This window comes from Dendrobates tinctorius, unplaced genomic scaffold, assembly GCF_039654945.1.
Source record: "Dendrobates tinctorius isolate UK_male_01 unplaced genomic scaffold, ASM3965494v1 ptg000116l, whole genome shotgun sequence".
Lineage (NCBI taxonomy): Eukaryota > Metazoa > Chordata > Amphibia > Anura > Dendrobatidae > Dendrobates > Dendrobates tinctorius.
Genome location: NW_027361784.1, coordinates 21,270,091 through 21,292,588, shown reverse-complemented (window position 1 = coordinate 21,292,588; position 22,498 = coordinate 21,270,091). Strand labels below are relative to the sequence as shown.

General features: G+C 45.1%; 1 protein-coding gene across 4 annotated transcripts in view; it reads right to left on the bottom strand.

The window, feature by feature from the left end:
• The window catches only part of TAF2 (TATA-box binding protein associated factor 2), a 238,472-nt gene that overhangs the window by 118,643 nt on the left and 97,331 nt on the right, over positions 1–22,498 (bottom strand). For 2 of the 4 annotated variants that reach the window (XM_073590239.1, XM_073590238.1), the window contains exons 16-18: positions 16,873–17,239; positions 7,275–7,415; positions 6,820–6,930 (exon numbers count right to left, since the gene is read on the bottom strand). In XM_073590239.1, the coding sequence (XP_073446340.1) occupies positions 6,820–6,930; positions 7,275–7,415; positions 16,873–17,239 (619 nt within the window). The remainder of the gene's footprint in view (positions 1–6,819; positions 6,931–7,274; positions 7,416–16,872; positions 17,240–22,498) is intronic. The other 2 variants (XM_073590241.1, XM_073590240.1) reach the window with 1 other exon arrangement.

Sequence of the window (22,498 nt, the reverse complement as noted above, 5' to 3'; positions counted from 1 at the left end):
GACTATGGGATGGAGGATGTGTGATGGATATATGGGCACTCGACTATGGGATGGAGGATATGTATGATGGGTATATGGGCACGGGCCTATGGGATTGTGGATATGTATGATGGGTACATGGGCACGGGACTATGGGATGGAGGATAATTATAATTTGCTATAACTAACCACAGTTAGTTACTATGCCCGGGCAGCGCCGGGCTCTTCAGCTAGTATATATATATATTAGCTGAAGAGCCCGGCGTTGCCTGCGCATAGTAACCAACTGTGGTTAGTTATAACAAATTATAATGATTATATTGCACATAAAAACATTTCACATCATATATTCAACTACAGATTTGCAACACAAATTAACTAAACGATTACCCAAGTATTGATAGTATTTTATTTTCAACTCATTCAAGAGCCTTTTGATAAACGATATTTTTGGTTTTTCCTTTCAGTGCAAAGATGAACAGATTTTTGGCAGTTCCAACTCTTGAACAGATCATGAAAAGATGACCATGAGAAAAGCATGGAGATTGCAAATCGATCCCTACTACTTTCAAGGACTGTTGCTGAGCCTTGTTAATGGACATTGCAAATAGCAGTTGAACTGGAAACTGGAGGCGTTTAAAATCAAAAAACAAATCAGATGGAATTAGTGGAATTCTTGGAATGAAAATGTCCTCTCCTTTGGCACATCCTATTTCTGAGCTGTGTATCTAACCCTATCCTGTGTGATACTTTCTGCTGAGCTGTGTATCTAATCCTATCATGTGTGTTACTGACTGCTCAGCCGTGTATCTAATCCTATCCTGTGTGAGCCTGTCTGCTGAGCCGTGTATCTAATACTATTCTGTGTGATACTGTGTGCTGAGCCGAGTATCTAATCCTATCCTGTGTGATATTGTCTGCTGAGCCATCTATCTATTCTTATCCTGTGTGATACTGACTGCTGAGCCGTGTATCTAATCCTATCCTGTGTGATACTGACTGCTGAGCCATGTGTCTAATCCTATCCTGTGTGATACTGACTGCTGAGCTGTGTATCTATTCCTATCCTGTGTGATACTGACTGCTGAGCTGTGTATCTAATCCTATCCTGTGTGATACTGACTGCTGAGCCGTGTATCTAATCCTATCCTGTGTGATACTGACTGCTGAGCTGTGTATCTATTCCTATCCTGTGTGATACGGACTGCTGAGTCGTGTATCTAATCCTATCCTGTGTGATACTGACTGCTGAGCCGTGTATCTAATCCTATCCTGTGTGATACTGACTGCTGAGCCATGTGTCTAATCCTATCCTGTGTGATATTGTCTGCTAAGCCATCTATCTATTCCTATCCTGTGTGATACTGACTGCTGAGCTGTGTATCTAATCCTCTCCTGTGTGATACTGACTGCTGAGCCGTGTATCTAATCCTATCCTGTGTGATACTGTCTGCTGAGCCATGTATCTAATTCTATTCTGTGTGATACTGACTGCTGAGCTGTGTATCTAATCCTATCCTGTGTGATACTGACTGCTGAGCTGTGTATCTATTCCTATCCTGTGTGATACTGACTGCTGAGCCGTGTATCTAATCCTATCCTGTGTGATACTGACTGCTGAGCCGTGTATCTAATCCTCTCCTGTGTGATACTGGGCTTCCCCTGCAGTCTGTGTCAGAGGGTAGTCTGTGTTGGCACGGTAATAAATTGTGTTATTTCCAGCTTTACAGAAGGACGATAACACCATAGAAATGATAAAAATAATAGGCCTCAGTTACCACAACTGTCTACAAAGAAAACTGTTGCTGATAGCAACCAATCACAGCTCATTTTTCATCTTTTAAACAGCTCTGGGACAGCGTGGTGAGTTTTGAGTGGCGACATTTGTGTTTAGACTTTTATGTGGCGAGGTTGGTGTATGTGTGGTGAAATGTGTGCTGAGGGTGGTATATGTGTTGAAGCACGTGGTAGTGTGTGGCGCATTTTGTGTGTGTGTTCATATCCCCGTGTGTGATGAGTATCCCATGTCAGGGCCCCACCTGAGCAACTGTACGGTATATACTCTTTGGCGCCATCGCTCTCATTCTTTAAGTCCCCCTTGTTCACATCTGGCAGCTGTCAATTTGCCTCCAACACTTTTCCCCCCATTATGTAGATAGGGGCAAAATTGTTTGGGGTTAAAATTTCGCCTCACAACATAGCCTATGACGCTCTCAGGGTCCAGACGTGTGACTGTGCAAAATTTTGTGGCTGTAGCTGCGACGGTGCAGATGCCAATCCCGGACACACACACATACAGCTTTATATATTATAAATATATATATTATAATCTCTCTCTCTCTATATCCATAAGGGCCTAAACTCCCTACCAGAATATTGTGAAATTGACGTTCTACTATGAAGCCCAGTCACAGCCTCCAGCAGGACGCTGACTTTCAATGCAGCGAGTACCACGCCAAAGCCATGGTCAGTGACTGTCAGCAGCGATTGGTGGCAGCTCTGGTTGCTGCTGTTACAGGCAGATCCAGGCTGTGTTTCCCAGCTCCTGAGCCTGCTGCTCCATATAAGGCATCTTCACTACGGCATACAGTTACAACAGGGTACACGAAGGGGCTATACATGATGTCAGGGCTGGACGGCCTTGACACCTTTTGCTGCTGCCTGCACAGTGCAGAATGACAGAGTTGTCATGAACATCTAAAAACATCACTCACAAGCCTCTATCTGCCTTTCTGAAGTTGGACATATTTTTGTAGCCCCCCCCCCCCCCCCCCCCCAAGAGTCCCTAGTTGACCCCAAGGTGGACCTAAATGGACGATCACTTAAAAAAAAAAAAAAACTAATAAATGAAATAAGGGTCTGATCTGTGAAGCAAATGAACAGCAAAAGTTTTGACATTTTTTACCGTTAATCTGTAAAAAAAAAAAAAAAAAAAAAGAATGTATAATGAAGTCAGTTACTGAAAAAAATAAAATGTATCCATGCAAAACTAATTACCATAATTTCCCGGCATTCGCCCAAGTACACAAATTATATCTCCATGTGCTTCCAGCAGAGATGATTCAGGCGGTGGGAAGTAGATCAGATACAAGGAGCTGGCTATAGTGTGGATCGCACAGGACTTGCTAATCTTGGGACGACTCCTATGCAAACAGGATTTTTTTTTTCCTTCTGAAGGCCGTGTATGATCGAAAAGATCATTCCAGTCTGTGAGGAGCCATGAAGAAATTGTGGACAATGGTGGCTACTGGCATGAGGAGGCGGGTGACAATGGTGGCTACTGGCATGAGGAGGCGGGTGACAATGGTGGCTACTGGCATTAGGCGGCGGGAGACACTGGTGGCTACTGACATGAGGAAGAGGGTGACAATGGTGTCTACTGGCATGAGGCGGCAGGTGACAATGGAGGCTACTGGCATGAGGCGGCAGGTGACAATGGTGTCTACTGGCATGAGGCAGAGGGTGACAATGGTGTCTACTGGCATGAGGCGGCAGGTGACAATGGAGGCTACTGGCATGAGGCGGCAGGTGACAATGGTGTCTACTGGCATGAGGCAGAGGGTGACAATGGTGTCTACTGGCATGAGGCAGAGGGTGACAATGGTGTCTACTGGCATGAGCGAGTCAGTGAAAATGGTGGTTATTGTCATGAGCAGGCCGGTGACAATGGTGGCTACTGGCATGAGGAAGAGGGTGACAATGGTGGTTACTGGCATCAGCGGGCCAGTGACAATAGTGGTTACTGGCATGAGGAAGAGGGTGACAATGGTGGCTACTGGCAAGAGGCAGCGGGTGACATGGTGGTTACTGGCATGAGCAGGCCGGTGACAATGGTGGCTGGCTACTGGCATGAGGCGGCAGGTGACAATGGTGGTTACTGTCATGAGGCGGCAGGATGAGACCCACTGTTTACTGCAGACTATGTGAACGCTGGGGCGATAGTTTTATGCCAGATTTTAACTGCCAGAAATCCAGCAATGGCCGAATTCTTACAATTGTTGCAAATCTTCCCACTTCTGAGAAATATTGAAGTCACAGTGATGTAATGATTTTAATGGCCGGTGACTAAATGTTGTCCTGAAGGGGAAGCTCTAGAGAACTCTTCACCAAATATTTCATGTTGAGTTGGACACACCATGTACTAGTAGCTACAGAGTATAAAAATGTTTTTTTTTTTTATTTTTCCTCTCCATTGCAGAAATAATAGCATTCAAACATCGACATTTAATAAGATAAAATCTACTTGAACTTAACTAAAGTTATCAGATATTTTTCAGAGGGGGTGTCCTCCTTCATGTATTAGTTGCTATCACTGGGGGTGTGTCCGTCTCCCTGTATGAGCTGCTATCACTAGGGGCGTGTCCTTCTCCCTGTATGAGTTGTTATCACTGGGGGGTGTCTTTCTACTCCCTGCATGAGTGTTATCATTGGGTGTGTCCTTCTTCTCCCTGTATGAGTTGTTATCACTGGGGGCGTGTCCTTCTCCCTGTATTAGTTGCTATCACTGGGGGTGTGTCCGTCTCCCTGTATGAGCTGCTATCACTAGGGGCGTGTCCTTCTCCCTGTATGAGTTGTTATCACTGGGGGGTGTCTTTCTACTCCCTGCATGAGTGTTATCACTGGGTGTGTCCTTCTTCTCCCTGTATGAGTTATCACTGGGGGTGTGTCCTTCTCCCTGTATGAGTTATCACTGGGGGGGTGACTTTCTTCTCCCTGTATGAGTTGCTATCACTGTGGGCGTGTCTTTCTTCTCCCTGTATGAGTTGCTATCACTGGGGGGGTGTCTTTCTTCTCCCTGTATGAGTTGCTATCACTGGGGGGGTGTCTTTCTTCTCCCTGTATGAGTTGCTATCACTGTGGGCGTGTCTTTCTTCTCCCTGTATGAGTTGCTATCCCTGGGGTGTGTCCTTCTCCCTGTATGAGTTATTGTCACTGGGGTTGTCCTTCTCCCTGTATGAGTTATTGTCACTGGGGGTGTCCTTCTCCCTGTATGAGTTGCTAACTTGCTATCTGATAACTTGTTAAGTCTTGGTGGGTGTTAACCCATTAGGTGCCAATCCTATAATTAGCGATATCTCTGCAACGGAAAGGTGAAATAAAAAAAAAATTACAAAAGGTTTTATTCAGCTCTGCAGCAGTTATTACATCCTGTGTTTTGCTCAACATGAAATATTTAGTGAAAGGTTCTCTTTAAGGAGAGATAGCTCTGCCTAACAGCTGTCTCTCCTGTGTTTGTGAGTTTTCAAGGGGCAGAAAGGAGTCCACCAACATCAGGCTTCTCTGAAGGTAGCTTATCTTCGGAAGACAAAATGATCTGATGTTTAACTTTAAAACTGCCAAATCCGTCTCTCCTCCCTGACATCAACTGTTGAGAGGAGGAATCAAGAGACCCCATATACATGAAGCTTTGATGTACGCTGTCAATGTCATATCCCAGCTGTAACCAAAAACATTGAGAAATCAACAGCAGTGGAGAGGCGGTACTGGACCCAAGGAGGACGAGTGCCTGTGTGGTTTACTATTTTGGGTATTTTAGAGCGCTTGTATTTCACTTTACTAAAAGTGGAAAATCCCTTTAAGCATTTTGCTATCCAGCAAGCATCTGTTCTGATGCCCATCACCCTTCTCCAGTGACACAGAAAGCCTCACCCCTCCCCGTCTCTGCAATCTTGATAACGCTGAGGTAATTCACCAAAAAGTAAGAACATTGAAAAGACTGCAGGTTCAAGTAAAAAGAAACCGTAAAAAAAAAAAGTTAAAAAGTATATATACCATAAAAGATTGACTAGCCTTTGTTTACCCAATATAAAAAGTAAAATGAAACATATTTGTTATCTTTGCATCCATAAAAGTTGAGTTTATAAAAATATACATTTAATTAACCTGTTAATAAATAAGTAAAAAACATTGAGCCATTCCTAGAAAGAGGATTTTCTCCAGAACCACGAGTGTGATCGCTTCTTATATCAAGAAGATGATGATACGGAGAAAGCGCCATTGCTCCAATCCACGTGTGAGATTGTGTGCCAACCGGGTATCTCAAGAAAGCATAAAACAGTGGTATACAAGTACATTTCATGAAATTATTTTACCCTTAAAACCTTCCTCTTTATTAAATACATTGAAAACGTTTCCACTGCATGTGGATGAGTGGATTTTGTAAAAAAAATAAGCGCGGGTTACCTAAAAGTTGAAATAAGAGGGAAAGAATATCCCTGTTAATCCCCTAAACCGTCTCCCCTCTATCCGCTGAGGTTGGCACCCTAATCAAAGCGAAGAAGCGCCCCCGCTAACTGACCCTTAATTTCCCTAGATGACCCTAATAAATACCAATAAATTATTATTACATATCCATACCATGATAACTGAACACCAGGGAATAGGGTTATGATGGTCGGAATTAGACACCAATGTCATAAATAATAGATATCAACAAACAGGGTTGATCTGACCATCGTAACCCTATTCCCTACTGTTCAGTTATGATGATATGGATATGTAACAATTTATTGATATTTATTAGGGCCATCTAGGGAAATTAAGGGTCAGTTTTCGGTGAGCGGAGCACCATTTCACATTGATTAGGGTGAAAACCTCGGTGGATAGGTAGGAGAGCCATTTTAGGGGATTAACAGGGATATTCTTTCCTTCTTATTTCAACTGATAGGTAGCCCATTTTTTTTTTTTTTTTTTTTTTTATAAAATCCACTAATTTGTTTTTTCATCACATGTGCTGTGGAAATGTTTTTAACACATGTAAAAAAAATTATAGGTTTTAAACGGTAAAAATCCATCTGTTGGAATGGACTAAACAACTCCAGTCTTCTTACTTGTCCTTACCTTGTTTTTCCTGTTGTCGTTGTATTTAATGAGGTCTAGGATAAACGAGAGGACTTCTTTGGGACATAAGTTGTGGATATCTCTCAGTTGGGCCATAGCAACCGGCATGGTCTGCAAAACAGAAGGAATAAAAGCTCAAAGTTCTAAAAAAATCGTATGACAGATTAGAAACAGAACAATAGTTACGAGGTATTTGCGGAGTCCATATAAGGATCACGAGATTTGTATGAGTATATCAAGAGGTTAAGGAAGAGAAGCCATCACCTATAAACAGGAGAGGTGACAGCTTAGAGATTGGCAAGGTATGACCACAGGGACCTCCATTGATCGTCAATTGAATGGTTGTCCCAGAATGGGGCTGACGCAGACGGAGCTGACACAGACGGAACTGACATGATGAAACACTTTCTGTATTATATAACAGAAAAAGAAAAAATTAACACTGTGTTATTCACCTTTTGAAGAAAATAGCTCTGGAAATTCATGAAGTTGTTGGTTTTCACGATGTTCGGGCAACTCTTACAACAAAACATGCGGGTAAATAAGGACTTCATCGCCGGGGGTCCGGTCCACGTGCTGACCATCAAGTTAGCAATCTGGATTGAGACCAGAATTCAAACATTTAGCTGTAGTTTATTTATTTTACTCTCTTACATGGCGCCTTCATATTCCACAGCGGTTCACAGTTATCAGCATCACTGTCCCCACTAGGGAGCTTTATGGTGTGGCAGAGACGGACATGACTGCCAGCAGTGAGTGATGTCAAAAGTGTGAGCATGCACTCTGCTCCTGCACGGACCGCGTGAAAGGCTGAGGTTTCTGCTCACGCAGTGCTCACTCGGAGCAAGGGAGTGTTGTCCGTCAACATTACAGTGCGGCACGCCAATTCACACGGAATAAAAGTTTTTTCTGAACAGTAAAGACAACAATTACTACACTAAAAGTAATCCGTTTAAGGTGCTTATTTTATTGTAGCTAAATGACTGTTTAAAAAGTGATCAGGGAGGGAGTGGGGGCTGGGTAAAAAAAATAGTTTTGTCACGTTAAAAGGGTTATAGGAGACTTAATTATTATTTTTTTTGTTTGATGGGGCTAAGAACTTTCTGGAAGGCAGTTGCTAACTACTTTGTGCAAACATATAATCCCATTAAAATTGATACTTTATTTCAATAATATTAAAAAAATCACCAACCCAGTGTATAGGCAGTCAAAAATATCACAAGCAGTTGTATATATAACCTGCCCAATTCCCTACAATAGCTTGCTGTCTCTTCCTGACAGTGGAGGTTGGCACCCTAAAAGATACCACCATGGTTACTTACCGGTAGCCGGTTTTTCCGGAACCCATGACAGCACCACATGAGAGAGGGATCCGCCCCGCCAGGACAGGAACCTACTGAAATATAAGGGGCGGCACCTCTCCCCCGCTTCAGTTGGATTACAGAGCATTGAGAGGACTTCCCGGTTAGTTACATGTTTATCCAACACCACATCACACAAATACACCCGACTATTGTGCACACCCATACGGTGAAAAAAGGGGGGGGAATATACGGGTGCTGTCATGGGTTCCGGAAAAACCGGCTACTGGTAAGTAACCATGGTGGTTTTTCCTTCACCCATGACAGCACCACATGAGAGATTTTTGGAGACTTCGAAACACCTTAGGGAGGGACCACCGCTTGCAGCACCCTTCTACCAAAGGTCAAGTCAGCCGAGGAGGATAGATTTAATCTATAGTGCTTAAAAAAGGTTGAGGGTGAGGCCCAGGTAGCGGCCTTACAAATTTGCTCAATTGATACCTCTGCCTTTTCAGCCCAGGAGGTCGCCACGGCTCTGGTGGAATGAGCCTTGATGCCATCAGGAATCGGAACACCACTAGCTGAGTAGGCTACACTAATGGCCTCCCTAATCCATCTGGCAATAGTCCCTTTCGATACTCCATAACCCTTCCTGGCACCCTGGAAGGCTACAAATAGGGACTGGGACCTCCTCCACTGGCTGGTTACTGATATATACTCTAAGAGGGCTCTTTTCACATCTAGATTATGGAATTTCTCCTCTCCTGGGTTTTTCGGATTTTCACAGAAGGAGGGGAGGACGATTTCCTGGCTACGGTGAAAATCCGACACCACTTTCGGTAAATAAGCAGGGTCTGTTTTTAGGACAATTCTGTCCTGGTATACCTGGGTATACGGTGGACTAACTGATAGGGCCTGCAGGTCACTTACCCTACGTGCCGATGTAAGGGCCACTAGAATAATGGTTTTTAGGGTAAGATATTTCACTGATAGTTGTTGTACTGGTTCAAATGGTTCCTTTGTGAGAGCTTCTAACACAAGGTTTAAATCCCAGGGAGCCATTTTTTGCGATGGGACTGGTCTAGACCTGTGGCAGGATTTAATAAACCTAGCTATCCATCTGTTTGCCGCTATGTTACAATTATATAGAGCGCCTAGCGCTGAAACTTGTACTTTGAGTGTATTTACCGCTAGGCCTAGCTGTAGACCTGCCTGTAAGAACTCTAAGATAGTCTTGATCGGGGGTTCTTGGTCTAATGGTTTCCCCAGAAACTGCAGAAACTTATTCCATATTCTACCGTATATATTAGTTGTTACTGGCTTCCTACTTTTCATCAGTGTAGCCACCAACCCAGGGGAGAATCCTCTATTACTTAAAAGTGACCTTTCAAATTCCACGCCGTCAGATGGAACCCCTTGACTTGCGTGTGGAATACCGGACCCTGAGCTAGCAGGTCTGGAATCTCTGGCAGTACCCACGGATCTGAGAGGGACATTATCTGTAGTAGTGAGAACCATGGCCTTTTTGGCCAGAACGGGGCTATTAAGATCACTCTGGCCTGATCTTCCCTTATCTTCTTCACTACTACTGGGATTAGAGCTACCGGAGGAAAGGCATAACTTAGCTTGAAATCCCACGGAATTTGCAAAGCGTCCACTGCCCATGGCTCTTCCTTTGGGTTCAGTGAACAGAATCTTTTTACCTGCCTGTTGCTTCTGTTGGCAAAGAGGTCTATTATTGGCTCTCCCCAAAGATGTACTATCTTTTGGAACACTACCCGATTCAGGGTCCATTCCCCCTGTTTTAGTGTGTTGCGGCTTAGGAAATCGGCTTGTGTGTTTTCTACCCCTCTGATGTGTAGGGCTGATAGGGAGTGTAGGTGTCTCTCTGCCCTGTGAAAGATCTCGTTGGTTTCGAGCATTAGGGAGCGTGACCTTGTCCCTCCCTGGTGGTTGATGTAGGCTACTGTTGTGCTGTTGTCCGACATAATCCGGACATTGCGGCCTTCTAGAGTGGGCATGAATATCCTTAGGGCTCTGTTTACTGCCCGTAGCTATCTTAGGTTGGAGGATGCGTTTTGCTCTAGGTGTCCCCAGGGTCCCTGGGCTACCTGTCCCCTTAGGTGCGCTCCCCACCCCGAGGAGCTTGCGTCTGTCATTATCACGTCGGACACTGGCTTCTGCCACGATGTCCCTGTTAGTAGGTTTGCTCTGTCTAGCCACCATCTGAGAGAGCCTTTGGTTTTTACGGAAAGTTCCAGCCTTCCTTCTAAACAGCCTTTTAGCGACTTCTGTGCTGATAGGACCTCTGCTTGTAGTTGACGGGTATGAAATTGTGCCCATCTGACCGCTGGGATACAGGCTGTCAGAGTGCCTAACAAGGACATTGCCCCTCTCAGGGTCGTGTGAGGTTGATCTATTGTTGCCAAGATCATATCCCTTACCTTTTCCACCTTGGCGTCTGGTAAGAGACAAATTTGTTGATTTGAGTCCAAGATGAAACCTAAGAACATTTGCCTTTGTAAGGGTTGTAGCCTTGACTTCTTGACATTCACCATCCAGCCGAGATTCCGTAGGGTATCTATCACCCTTTCTACTTGCTCTGTGCAGTGACGTTCTGAGTTGCCCACAATTAGAAAATCGTCTAGGTAGGGTATTATAATTGTGTTGTGGATGCGGAGGAATGCTGTCATCTCTGCAACTACTTTTGTAAACACCCTCGGTGCTATGGATATGCCGAATGGAAGGGCTCTGAACTGAAAATGTTTGAGGTTGCCCCGAATGTAGAGCGCTACCCTTAAGTATTTTTGGTATTCTGAATGGATCGGGATGTGGTAGTAAGCATCCTTTAGATCGACTACCGCCATGAAACAGTTGTGGTGTAACAGCCTTATAGCTGAAGTCACTGACTCCATTTTGAAGGTTTGGTTCTGTATCCAACGGTTGAGGCCTCTCAGGTTTATAATCGTCCTGAACGAATGATCCGGTTTTTTTATTAGAAAGAGGGGCGAGTAGAAACCCCTTCTTTCCTGTCCTCTTGGGACCTCGATCAGGACATGTTTGTCCAGCAGGCTTAGGATCTCTGCCTCTAAGGCCAACTGTTCTTCTACCCCTCTCCTGACGGGGGTCACCACAAACGATGCTCTTGGCTGTTGAAAAAAGGGGAATTTTAAACCTTCCTTTATGATGTTTAAAATCCAAGTATTGGAAGATATATTTTCCCAGGCCTGACCAAACAGCATCAGTCTCCCCCCTACGGGGATGCCGGCGTCATTGAGGGGACTTTTTTGCGGATGAAGCGGCTCCCCCGAACATGAATCCAGACTCTTTCTTCCTCTTGTCTTCCCATCTTTTCCGATCTCCCGGAGGCCGGCCTCTATTGAATTTCCCCCTCCGAAAGGGCGGTCTTCTTTGATCTCCCTGAAACCTGGGGAAGCCCTTCTTCTTATCACCCGCTTTTTCTAGGATTTCGTCCAGATTTTTTCCAAAGAGAAATTGTCCATCACATGGAAGGGAGCATAATTTGGCTTTTGATTGTAGATCTCCCGGACACCCTTTAAGCCATAATGCACGCCTTGCAGCATTTGATAGTCCCGCTGCTCTCGCCGTCAACCTCATGGAATCGGCCGAGGTGTCGGCTAAAAAGGCGGCTGCTCCGTGTAGCAGATACATGTCTCCTAAAATTTTCTCCCTAGACATCTTGGAAGCAATTTTTTCTTCTAGCTGCTGTAGCCAGATCATTAAAGACCGGGCTGTACAGGTACCGGCTATCGCAGGTTTTAGTCCCCCCGCTGTTGCTTCCCAAGCATGCCTTAGGTAGGAGTCTGCTTTCTTATCTAGTGGATCTCTTAGTACTCCTGAGTCTTCTAGGGGCAGGGCCGACCTTTTGGATGACCTGGATACCGCCGCATCGATTTTTGGGACCTTGTCCCATATCTCCGTATCCTTAGGGTCAAAGGGATATCTCCTTTTTGAGGAGGAAGGAAGGCTACCTGATTTTTCAGGCTTCTTCCACTCCCTTTCGATGAGCGCCTGGACTTTTTCATTAACTGGAAAGGTGCGTTTCTTCCTTTCCTGTAACCCACCAAACATTACATCTTCTAGGGATTTGGTCGCTTTTTCCTCCTGAAGGCCGCTTTAAGGAGACTATCAGTATCCTCAACCGGAAAACACGGCCTACCCCCTGTGTCACTATCCGAGGAGGAAGAGGACATGCGCTCAGCCTGATATTCGGACGAGGAGGAGTCTGATGAAGAACTTGGGGAGTTTCTTCTACTTTTTTTCTTTTTCTTTAATAATAATTTAAGTGAACCTTCCACCTCTGATTTTATGACAGATCTGAGGTGAGTTGCTAGGCTCGGCACTTCCTCCGCCACTGTTTGCTGTATACAGCTAGCGCAAAGGTTTTTTTGCCAATCTTTCGCTAGGGGGTTCTGGCATATCGCACACTCCCTATTATTTCTTTTGCTCCCTGCTTTTTTGCCTTTCACCTAAGGAAGCAAATAACACACAAAAAGGACCCTATTAATAATGGTCTAACATTCACGAAGATCCACTCACCACCCACAAAATCGGGTACCGGGCTGGAAGGCTGCGCTGGAGCATGTGGTCTGTGTTCTCTCGATCTCGAGGAATCATTTGATCTGTGGCTCGGACGGCTGCTGCTCTTACCGCTCGAACGGCTACCGTGCTTCCGTGCCGAGGTCTGCGACGGGGGTAGAGACAGTGGGGACGGTGAGCATTCCTGCTGTGACCCCATTGTAACAGCCCGGCCGTTCTGCTCCTTGCCTCCTTTAAATAGGCCCCGGTGAGCGATCCTTTTGACCCTCCCCCCTGCGACCGCCGGCCATTCTTCTTTTTTTTTTTTTTCCTTCTTCTTTTGTGGCCGGCGCCGCACTAGGCGTCATGTCCGTCGCGTCCGTGACGTCAGCCGGCGCATACCCAAGCTGCACCGCGCCGCTGACGTCAGGCGCCGGAAGTCGCGCCCGGCTTCCCCTGTCCCAGGGAGAAGGAGCGAGCGGGCGCGCGCGCGCGCAGGGGGAGGGAGGCACGGAGGAGCGCCACGAATGGAGGCCGCCTTACCGCACCCGCACGAACCCGGGGCCTGCTGGAGGAACCCCGGGGACTGCGCTTCCAGGCGCCGACGGCCAGCGCTGCAGGTAAGCTGACCTGCTCTTCCCGCGCCGGGACGGCCCTGGGTCCATGTCTTCATCCATGGCAGGCACCGCCGCTGTCAGCCTGGGATCCCTCTCCAGGACAGGAACCCAACTGAAGCGGGGGAGAGGTGCCGCCCCTTATATTTCAGTAGGTTCCTGTCCTGGCGGGGCGGATCCCTCTCTCATGTGGTGCTGTCATGGGTGAAGGAAAAACGGTTGTTTGGCGCCCCCACTCCGCGACGGCTGTTATTCTACAGGTGGGAAAACAATAAGCATAGTAAAGAAATGGAGAGAACTTAACAAAATGATAATAATGTTAACAGGTTATATACTAGATGACTCTTGTGTATATACACAGTAACTAGGTCAAAACAAAAATACTCATTGTCATAGGGTATAATAACTCATACCAAATATTATATAGCAGCAAGAAAATTCATATGTCCCATGCGGAAAGCACACATAAATTATGGGGCTACAAAGACACTAACAATTATAATAGTAGTCTCCCCAAGACAAAAAGACATTTGACCATATAACAAGAGTAGGTCTAACGCAAGTTTCACATTACAAAGTGTCAGGATCAACAAAATTTGTTTATAATAGCTCCCAACCTAGAAATATTAAGGGAAACCCAGCGGGGAATTAACCCCTACTTAGCTCCAGCCTCGACGCGTTTCCCTGTCTTTTACAGTTCATCAGGAGGCCCAATGAGGAACCTAGCTGTGCCAAAGATGTGCGGTGTCCGGATGAAAAGGCATACCTAGTTACTGCCTATACACTGGGTTGGTGATTTTTTAATATTATTGAAAGAAAGTATCAATTTTAATGGGATCATATGTTTGCACACTGAACAGCTTTCCCTAGTCCGTGAGGACGATTTTTTGAATAGTTGCTAACTACTTGCCTGTTCTACCCGCCAACCTCTTTCCCAACCCGTAAGGTTCTCCAGCTTCATCTGACCTCACATCAACAGAGCAGCTCCTTCTCTTCAACTCTGTTGAGGGGACTTCACTGCTAAAGTCATGATGATAGACAGTCGGCTCCACGCAGTTAGTAAGCGGGAAGCAGTCTGGCAATTAAGATGAGGTTGGCAATAATGCTCTGTTGACAGAGCACGGCTGAAGAGAAGGCGCTGTTCCGCTGACATGAGGTCAAATTTGCCAGGACAATGGCCGACCGACCGAGCAGGGACAACGGCCGACCGAGCCAGGAAAGATGGTGCCGGCAAGAACAGGCTCCTGCAAAGTAATGCAGTGCGCAGGCGTTGGACCTCTCTGACCTTTCCTGGCGCCTGCGCACTACAGTACTCTGCTCTGCCCTCAACAGCACAGATAAAGTACGCCTGCGCAGAAGCCGCGGCAGAAGTAAGAAGGAGGACGTCATCGCTAAAAGATGGGAGGGGCCGGATCGGACCATGACACCCACCGCACCGGACCCTGGGGTGAGTATAATTGTTTTTATCTTATCTTTCAGGTTACATCGGGGGCTTATCTACAGCATTACAGAATGCCGTAGATAAGCCCCTGATGGCAGTGGCTGCATCTCATAGGCCAAAAATGAGGTGACAGATTCCCTTTAAGACATTCCGAAAACTGGAAAAGGTGCGGTGTGCCCCAGGGTTGGCCTCTGCCATTGGCTAACCCGGACACAAAGGTTGCAAATTAGATGGCTTGATTTCTATGGAAATCCACTGCCCTGTCTGACATCAGCACCACAACTGGAGAAGGCTGATGTAAAACTTGAAAAAATAAAAGCAGCTGTGGGGCATAAGAGGTGGCTCCTCTTGTTGTCAGGCAACCCCACAATGACACGAACAAGAAGTACAACATATGGAGGGAGCTGAAGCTCCACGTTGCCATGTGACAGCCTCAAAATCGTAATAATTTAGAGACGATCTGCAAATAGGAGTGGAACAAAATTCCTCCCGACATGTGCGCAAACCTCATAAACAAAAAACGTCTGACTGCTGTGCTTGCCAACAAGGATTTTGCCACCAAGTATTTTAAGTCTTGTTTGCCAGAGGGATCAAATAATTATTTCTCACTACAAAATGCAAATAAATTTATATAATTTATACAATGTGATTTTCTGTATTTTATTTTTGATATTCTATGTCTCAATGTTAAAATTAACCTGCCCTTAACATTATAGACTGTTCATGTCTTTATCAGTGGGAAAACTTACAAAATCAGCATGGGATCAAATAATTATTTCCTTCACTGTAATTCCATGTAATCCACAGTGGAGAATTGTGTCGCATATATAACAGCTGGGATGTCCATACCATGGTAATAAGATTTGTGCGTTACACTACGGACAGGGGGCCGGGACCCAAACTCCACCTTCTGTCTACAGGTCATAATATTTTATATCCAATTTAATCCCTTCAAGACCCTGCCCTTTTTCATTTTCTATTTTTCACTCCTGTTCTACCGAGAGCCATAACTTTTTTTTATTTTTCTGTCATTATGGCCATCTGACGGCTTGTTTTTTGGGGGACAAGTTGCACTTTTGAACGACACCATTGGTTTTACCATATCATATACTCAAAAACGGAATAAAAATTCCAAGTGTGGTGAAATTGCAAAAAAGTGGAATTCCACAACATTTTTTTTTTGGGGGGGGGGATTTTTTTTTTTTTTACAAAAAAAAAATTGCATCATATTCCGAGACCAGTAGCGTCTCCAATTTTCATGATCTTGGGTTGCATGAGGGCTTATTTTTTGTGTGCTGAGCTGATATTCTTATTAATACTATTTTAGTGCAGATATGTTCTTTTGATCACCCATTATTGCATTTTAATTCAATGTCGTGGCGAGCAAACAAACGTAATTCTGGCATTTTGACTTTTTTCTCGCTACGCCGTTAATCCTTTTTTTTTATTGATAGATCGGGCGATTCTGAACGCGACGATAACAAATGTGTGTATATTTGATTTTTTTGTATTGTTTTATTTTGAATGGGGAGAAAAGGGGGGAATTAACCTTTAATATTTTTTTATTTTTATAATATTTTTAAGACATTTTTTTTCTTACTTTTGGCATGCTTCAATAGTCTCCATGGGAGACTAGAAGCTGCCACAACCCGATCGGCGCTGCTACATAGAGGCGATGATCAGAGTTCAGAGTTTGACAGCGGCATTTACCTAGTTAATAGCCGCGGGTGGATCGCAATTCCACCCGCGGCTATTGCAGGCACATGTCAGTTATTCAAAGCAACTGACATGTCCCAGGAAAGATGTGGGCTCTGCGACGGAGCCCACATCAAAGGGAGGGAAACGACCTCTGCAGTACTAGTACAGTGGAGGTCATAAAGGGGTTAAAAGATGTCCCCTACCCTAACAAGCCCTTTTAAAATCAATGAATCCCCCTCATAAAAATAAACATAAAATACACTCATCCCCCACCCCTGTGACGTCGACGCTGGGGTTCCCATGATTTTGTGACTCCTGCAGCCAATCAGTGGCTACTATTAGGCTACTTAGGACCCATGTTCTCAAGATTAGGGACCAATTGACCCCCAGCAATCATACATTTATCAACTATGCTGTGGACATGATGGTAAGCAGAATGCACAGAGACGAGTTTACGTACGGTGAAGGCTGCAGTAACGAACACGTGAGAACATTTTCCCTTCTCTTTAACTTTAATTGTTGTACAATAATTATTTCTTGCAGCCTGTGCTTGATAGGTTTTGCCGAATGTCACCTTGGCCAGGCAGAAGCACGCCATCATCCGGACTCGGTAGAAGCACTGCTCTTGCTCCAGGATGTCAGTCAGAGCGAGGCGAGACGCCGGGGTGGGGAAGTTTTCTAGAGCTAGAATGGACTCTTCTTGGGCCACCACATCCCTCTCGTAGCGGAGCTGATACTGCCACATATAATCGGCCTGTTCAAACTCCACCTTCCTCAGCAACGACATGTCAGGATCAATCCGTATCCAGAGTAATGGCGAGTCTGCACTGCAGTAAGAAAAAAAATATATAATATAATTTGTGGACTGTTCGGGTGGCAGTGTTTGTATATATGCATTAGGCATCTTTCACACAGGCATTGTACAAGGCAAGGAAGACAAAATACAGTGGCATGGAAAAGTTTGGGCACCCCTGGTCATTACTGTTATTGTGAATAGTTAAGCAAGTTGAAGATGAAATTATCTCTAAAAGGCCTAAAGTTAAAGTGACATTACATTACAATTTAAAATTACAAAAAGGAAAATGGGCTCATGAAATAGTTTGGGCACCCTTGGAGATTAGTGTGCTCAGACAACTTTGACCAAGGTTTCAGACCTTAATTATCCTGTTAGGGTTATGGCTTATTCACTATCATCATTAGGAAAGGCCAGGAGATGTACATTTTCCAGCTTTATAAAAATACAGCCTCCTCCACCTTGTGCCAAAAAACAGCAGCCATGGGTTCTTCAAAGCAGCTGTCTAGCACTCTGAAAATTAAAATGGGGGCTATTAGAAGATAGCAAAGCGTTTTCAAGTTGCACTTTCCTCAGTTTGGAATGCAATTAAGAAATGGCAACTGGAAGAGTGGAGGTCAAGATAAAGTTACAAGATCACGCAAAATTTCAGAGAGAGCTGCTAGTAGGATTGCTAGAGGCGCAAATCAGAACCCCCCCCCCTTGTTTGCAAAAAACCTTCAGAAAGATTTAGCAGACTCTGGAGTTGTGGTACATTGTTCTACTGTTCAGAGACTCTTGCACAAATATGGCCTTCAAGAAGAGTCATCAGAAGAAAACCTCTCCTGCATTCTCACCATAAAATTCTGCGTCAGAAGTATGCAAAATAACATCTACACAAGCCTGATGCATTGTCCCAGAAGACTAGAGAAGAGCAATGGGAGACTTAATAGCTGTCTACAAATATCTCAAGGGCTGTCACATTGTAGAAGGATCATCTTTATTCTCATTTGCACAAGGAAAGACTAGAAGCAATGAGATGAAACTGAATGGGAGGAGACACAGAATAGATATTAGAAAAAACTTTTTGACAGTGAGAGTGATCAGTGAGTGGAACAGGCTGCCACAAGAGGTGGTGAGCTTTCCTTCAATGGAAGTCTTCAAACAGAGGCTGGACAGACATCTGTCTGGTATGATTTAGTGAATCCTGCTTTGAGCAGGGGGTTGGACCAGATGGCCCAGGAGGTCCCTTCCAACTCTACCATTCTATAATTTTGGAAACAAGTTTTGTGCACTGATGAGGTTAAAATAGAACTGTTTGGCTTTAATGAAAGGTATGTAAGGAGAAAAAAGGGCACAAAATTTCAGGAAAAGAACATCTCGCCAACCATTAAGCATGGGGGTGGATTAATGATACGTTTGGGGAAAGGGAAGAACGGATTCAATGAAATTTCAACAAATTCTTGATGTAAACATAACACCATCTGTAAAAAAGCTGAAGTTGAAAAGGGTATGGCTTCTACAAATGGATAATGATCCTAAACACATGTCAAAGTCCACAATATACGACCTCAAAAGTCGCAAGCTGAAGATTTTACAATGGTCCCGTGATCTGAACATCATTGAAAATCTGTGGCTAGACCTCAAAATAGCAGTGCAGGCAAGACGACCCAGGACTCTCACAGAACTGGAAGAATTTGCCAAGGAAGAATGGAGAAAAATCCCGCTAACAAAAATTTAAAGATTCTTGGCTGGCAATGAAAAGTGTTTACAAGCTGTGATGCTTTTAAAAGGGCGTGCTACTAGGTACTAAACGTGTGGATTTGGATGCTTCGCCCCCAGCAATTCGCCCCCGGGTACATTTCGTCCCCAGCATTTGGCCTCCAGGATGTTTCGCCGTCGCACATTTCACCCCCGCACATATCGCCCCCAGCAGCTCTCCCCCAGATGTTTCGCCCCGGATATTTCACCCCCAGCAGTTCGTCCCCGGATATTTCGCCCCAGCAGTTCGCCCCCGGATGTTTCGCCCCCGGCAGTTCGCCCTCGGATGTTTTGCCCCCGGATGTTTCGCCCCCGGCAGTTCGCCTCCGGATGTTTCAACCCCGGATTTTTCATCCCCGGATGTTTCACCTACAGCATTTTGTTGCTGGACGTGTCGCCATCTGATGTTTTGCCCCTAGCATTTTGACCCCAGATGTTTCACCCTCTACATGGGATCAACATGCAGGGAACAAAACAACTAGGGCTGAACATACCTGGGGGTAAAATATACAGGACCCCAATTGCTGGGGATTCCTGTGGCTGCCTTTTCAGCAGCTCACCCAGTGTCTCTTCTGGCTTGCCTTAAAGGAGTATTATCACACTAGAACACAAAAAGACTGACATACTTACCTGTCGCAGGTGCAGCTCCTTGGGTCCTGGAGTGCAGTCTAGCGGTTCCCCGTGACGTCTTCTCCTGCTTCCGGCTGTCTTTTCATCTTGCCTGGACCACTGATCCATGAAGCATGAAGAATGCCGTGGCAGTGAGGCCGAATGTCTCCTGGCCGCTCACTGACATGACGTCACTCCTGCCCCATTTATCAGTCAATTCAGGGGGCACGATGCCTATCCTGTCACCAAGACACTGCTGCACATGCGCAGTGCCGCGATGAGATCAGCCAGAAGAGGACGCTGGGAAGGAGAGGATCCAGCATGGCGATCGGCAGCCCACACAGCCAGGAGAAGATCAGGCAAAGATGAGCAGAAGACCTCTAGGTAAGTACCAGGAGGGGAAGATCGGCAGCATGCTTACCACAACATGATTGCTGAAAGCATGCTGCCTTATTTTGCTGTTCGGCATGAGAATACCCCTTTAATGCAGGCTATGTATGGAAGCAGGGGGACTGTTGACTGACTACAGGGTTAATCCCATCAACCTTCTCTGCAGAACTGAGATATTGGCTTTGCTGAACTAAGGTGGTGGTTAACCAGCTTCTACAGAACCTCTTTATCAGGTCTTCAGAAGGTGGGTTTTGGGATTAGCCCTCACAGAACACTCTGCCAGTATACCAAAGAATGGAGCAGCAGATAAAAGTGGTATTCTCACTTCAGGATCCCTTTTTCTATTGATGCCCATTCCTCAGATTAGGCCAAGAATAGGGTCCAGTGGTATTCTGCATTGAACCAGCTGTTTATCAGCAGCTTTCAGCACCAACGACAAGGAGACAAGGACAAGTGACTGCAGCCATAGTTCTCCATGATTTCAGTGAGTTCCAGGGAAGATGTAACAACGCCTGGTAAAGAGCTGATCCACCGTGACATGCCTTATACAGGGTCATGCACTGCTCTGTGCAGAGAAATGCATGTTCTGGACGGGACTTGGTTGTGTGCATCCGGTCTTTCTGTAACAAACGGCCATTGGGGACAACCATTAAATTGGTGTGGCCCTTGGTGAATATGAGTTTGACACCCCTGATCTAAGACAAGTGACTATCATTTTACTGTCATGCATTAGTGGTGTTACACTTAATGGCTTCTTTTTGTCATCCATTATATATCATACTGTATCTAGTGATGAGCAAACCCGATCTGGAAAGTTCAGGTTTCGTATCGAACATTGCCTGCTCGGGTTCAACCACACCGACCACAAACAGGCAATGTTTGGAGTTTGCTCATCAGAAAATAAAAATAACTTCTCTCCCCTTTGCTGAGGTCCCGACCTGTGTGGAGAGTCTTCTTGACCAAGGGAATCCCTAGGTAGGAATTTTGAAAGGTATTCCCTCGGGTATGATAACATATTCACACAATGTGGAAGTGCGTGGAAGAGGACCCTCCGTGTCTGCCGGTACCTCAGCAAAGGGGTAAGTAGCAATATATATATTTTCTTTTTACTATGTGGTCAGTGATGAGGATGTGGTGGACAGATCCTCCACTCCCCTGAGTCTCCATACGCATTGAGTTCAATGGAGATGATAGTTTGGGGGTGCTAAACCCAAACCCGGATTTTCTTGTGTGTTTGGGACGGAACTGCCCGAACTGAACTTTGGCAGGTTCACATCTCACTAATCATATTTTGGGTCTAAGATGTATAAATGTGATCAAGTTATGTTTTTTTTTAATTCCAAAACTTTTTTTTCTAGATAAGTAACTTTACAGACAGAAAAATATTAACAATTGGTCAAACCAACCAACATTGCAGAACAATATATTTAAAGCGTAACTCTAAAAAAAAACAAAAAACTTTTGATATTTTATAGTACCTGTGGCACTGATCTTTTCCAATGGAGACCCCTTTCCAGCAGCTTTAGTTTTCTTTTAAATATAATTTTTTTCTAAATTTTATTTAGTTTTGTGTGAAAAGTCCCATCCAAGTTACAGCAGCAGGCTCTATGTGCTGCAGGATTTCAATGGTTACTAAGGAAGTCGGGCCCCCTTGGTAGCAGAAATTGTGGACGGATTCAGGCTCCCTATGATACATTCAGGGCTGCTCATTCACAGCCCTCTGGAAAGTTCCCCTTCCCCCTCACCTCATGTGCGTCATCCTGGACAAGAGGAGGGCTTCCCCCCTGTGTAAAGCCAGTAAAGGATTGAGCACATGGAGGTTTGGGGAGCTTTGCAGGGGGCTGTGAACCAGCAGCCCTGTATACATCATAGGGGGCACGTTGATGCCTCTTTCAGACTTGCTGTTTTCCTGGCGATTACCGCAAACCGTGACGGTAATTACCAGGAAGATAGAACATGTTTTAAAATGGAAAACCGCGTGGCTTTCTGCTGCACAGTTTTCCATCGATTTGAGCCCATTGACTTGCATTCTACAAATCGAGTGCTATCTAGTGGTTTTGCCGGCGATTACCACCGCGGTTTTAAACTGTTGCGATAATTGCCATCAGAACCGCTAGTCTGAAAGAGGCCTGACAGTTGCACTTCCTGTGTAGCCACACCCCCTAGAGTCCGTAAACAAGTTCGGCTACTAAGGCGAAAAGACCTCCTTAGTAGCCACTGAAATCCTGCATCACATGGAGCCTGTTGCTGGAACTTGGATGAGACTTTTCACACAGAAGTGAAGTTGCTGGAAGGCGGTCTCCATTGGAAAAGAAGATCAGTGCCACAGGGTACAATAACATGGCAAAACTTGTTTTTTTTTGTTTACAGTTACGCTTTAACTGTATAAATTAAAACTGCTAAACAAGAAACAAAGGGTAATGCGAGGGAAGGGTTAGAGAAAAAGAGGAAAGAAAAGAAAAATTGCAGGTGTTAATGTTTGAATTATTTTACAGCTAAATATGTGACCATCAACTAAAATTCAAAGCTGTAGGCGATGCCTCTCAGATAATCT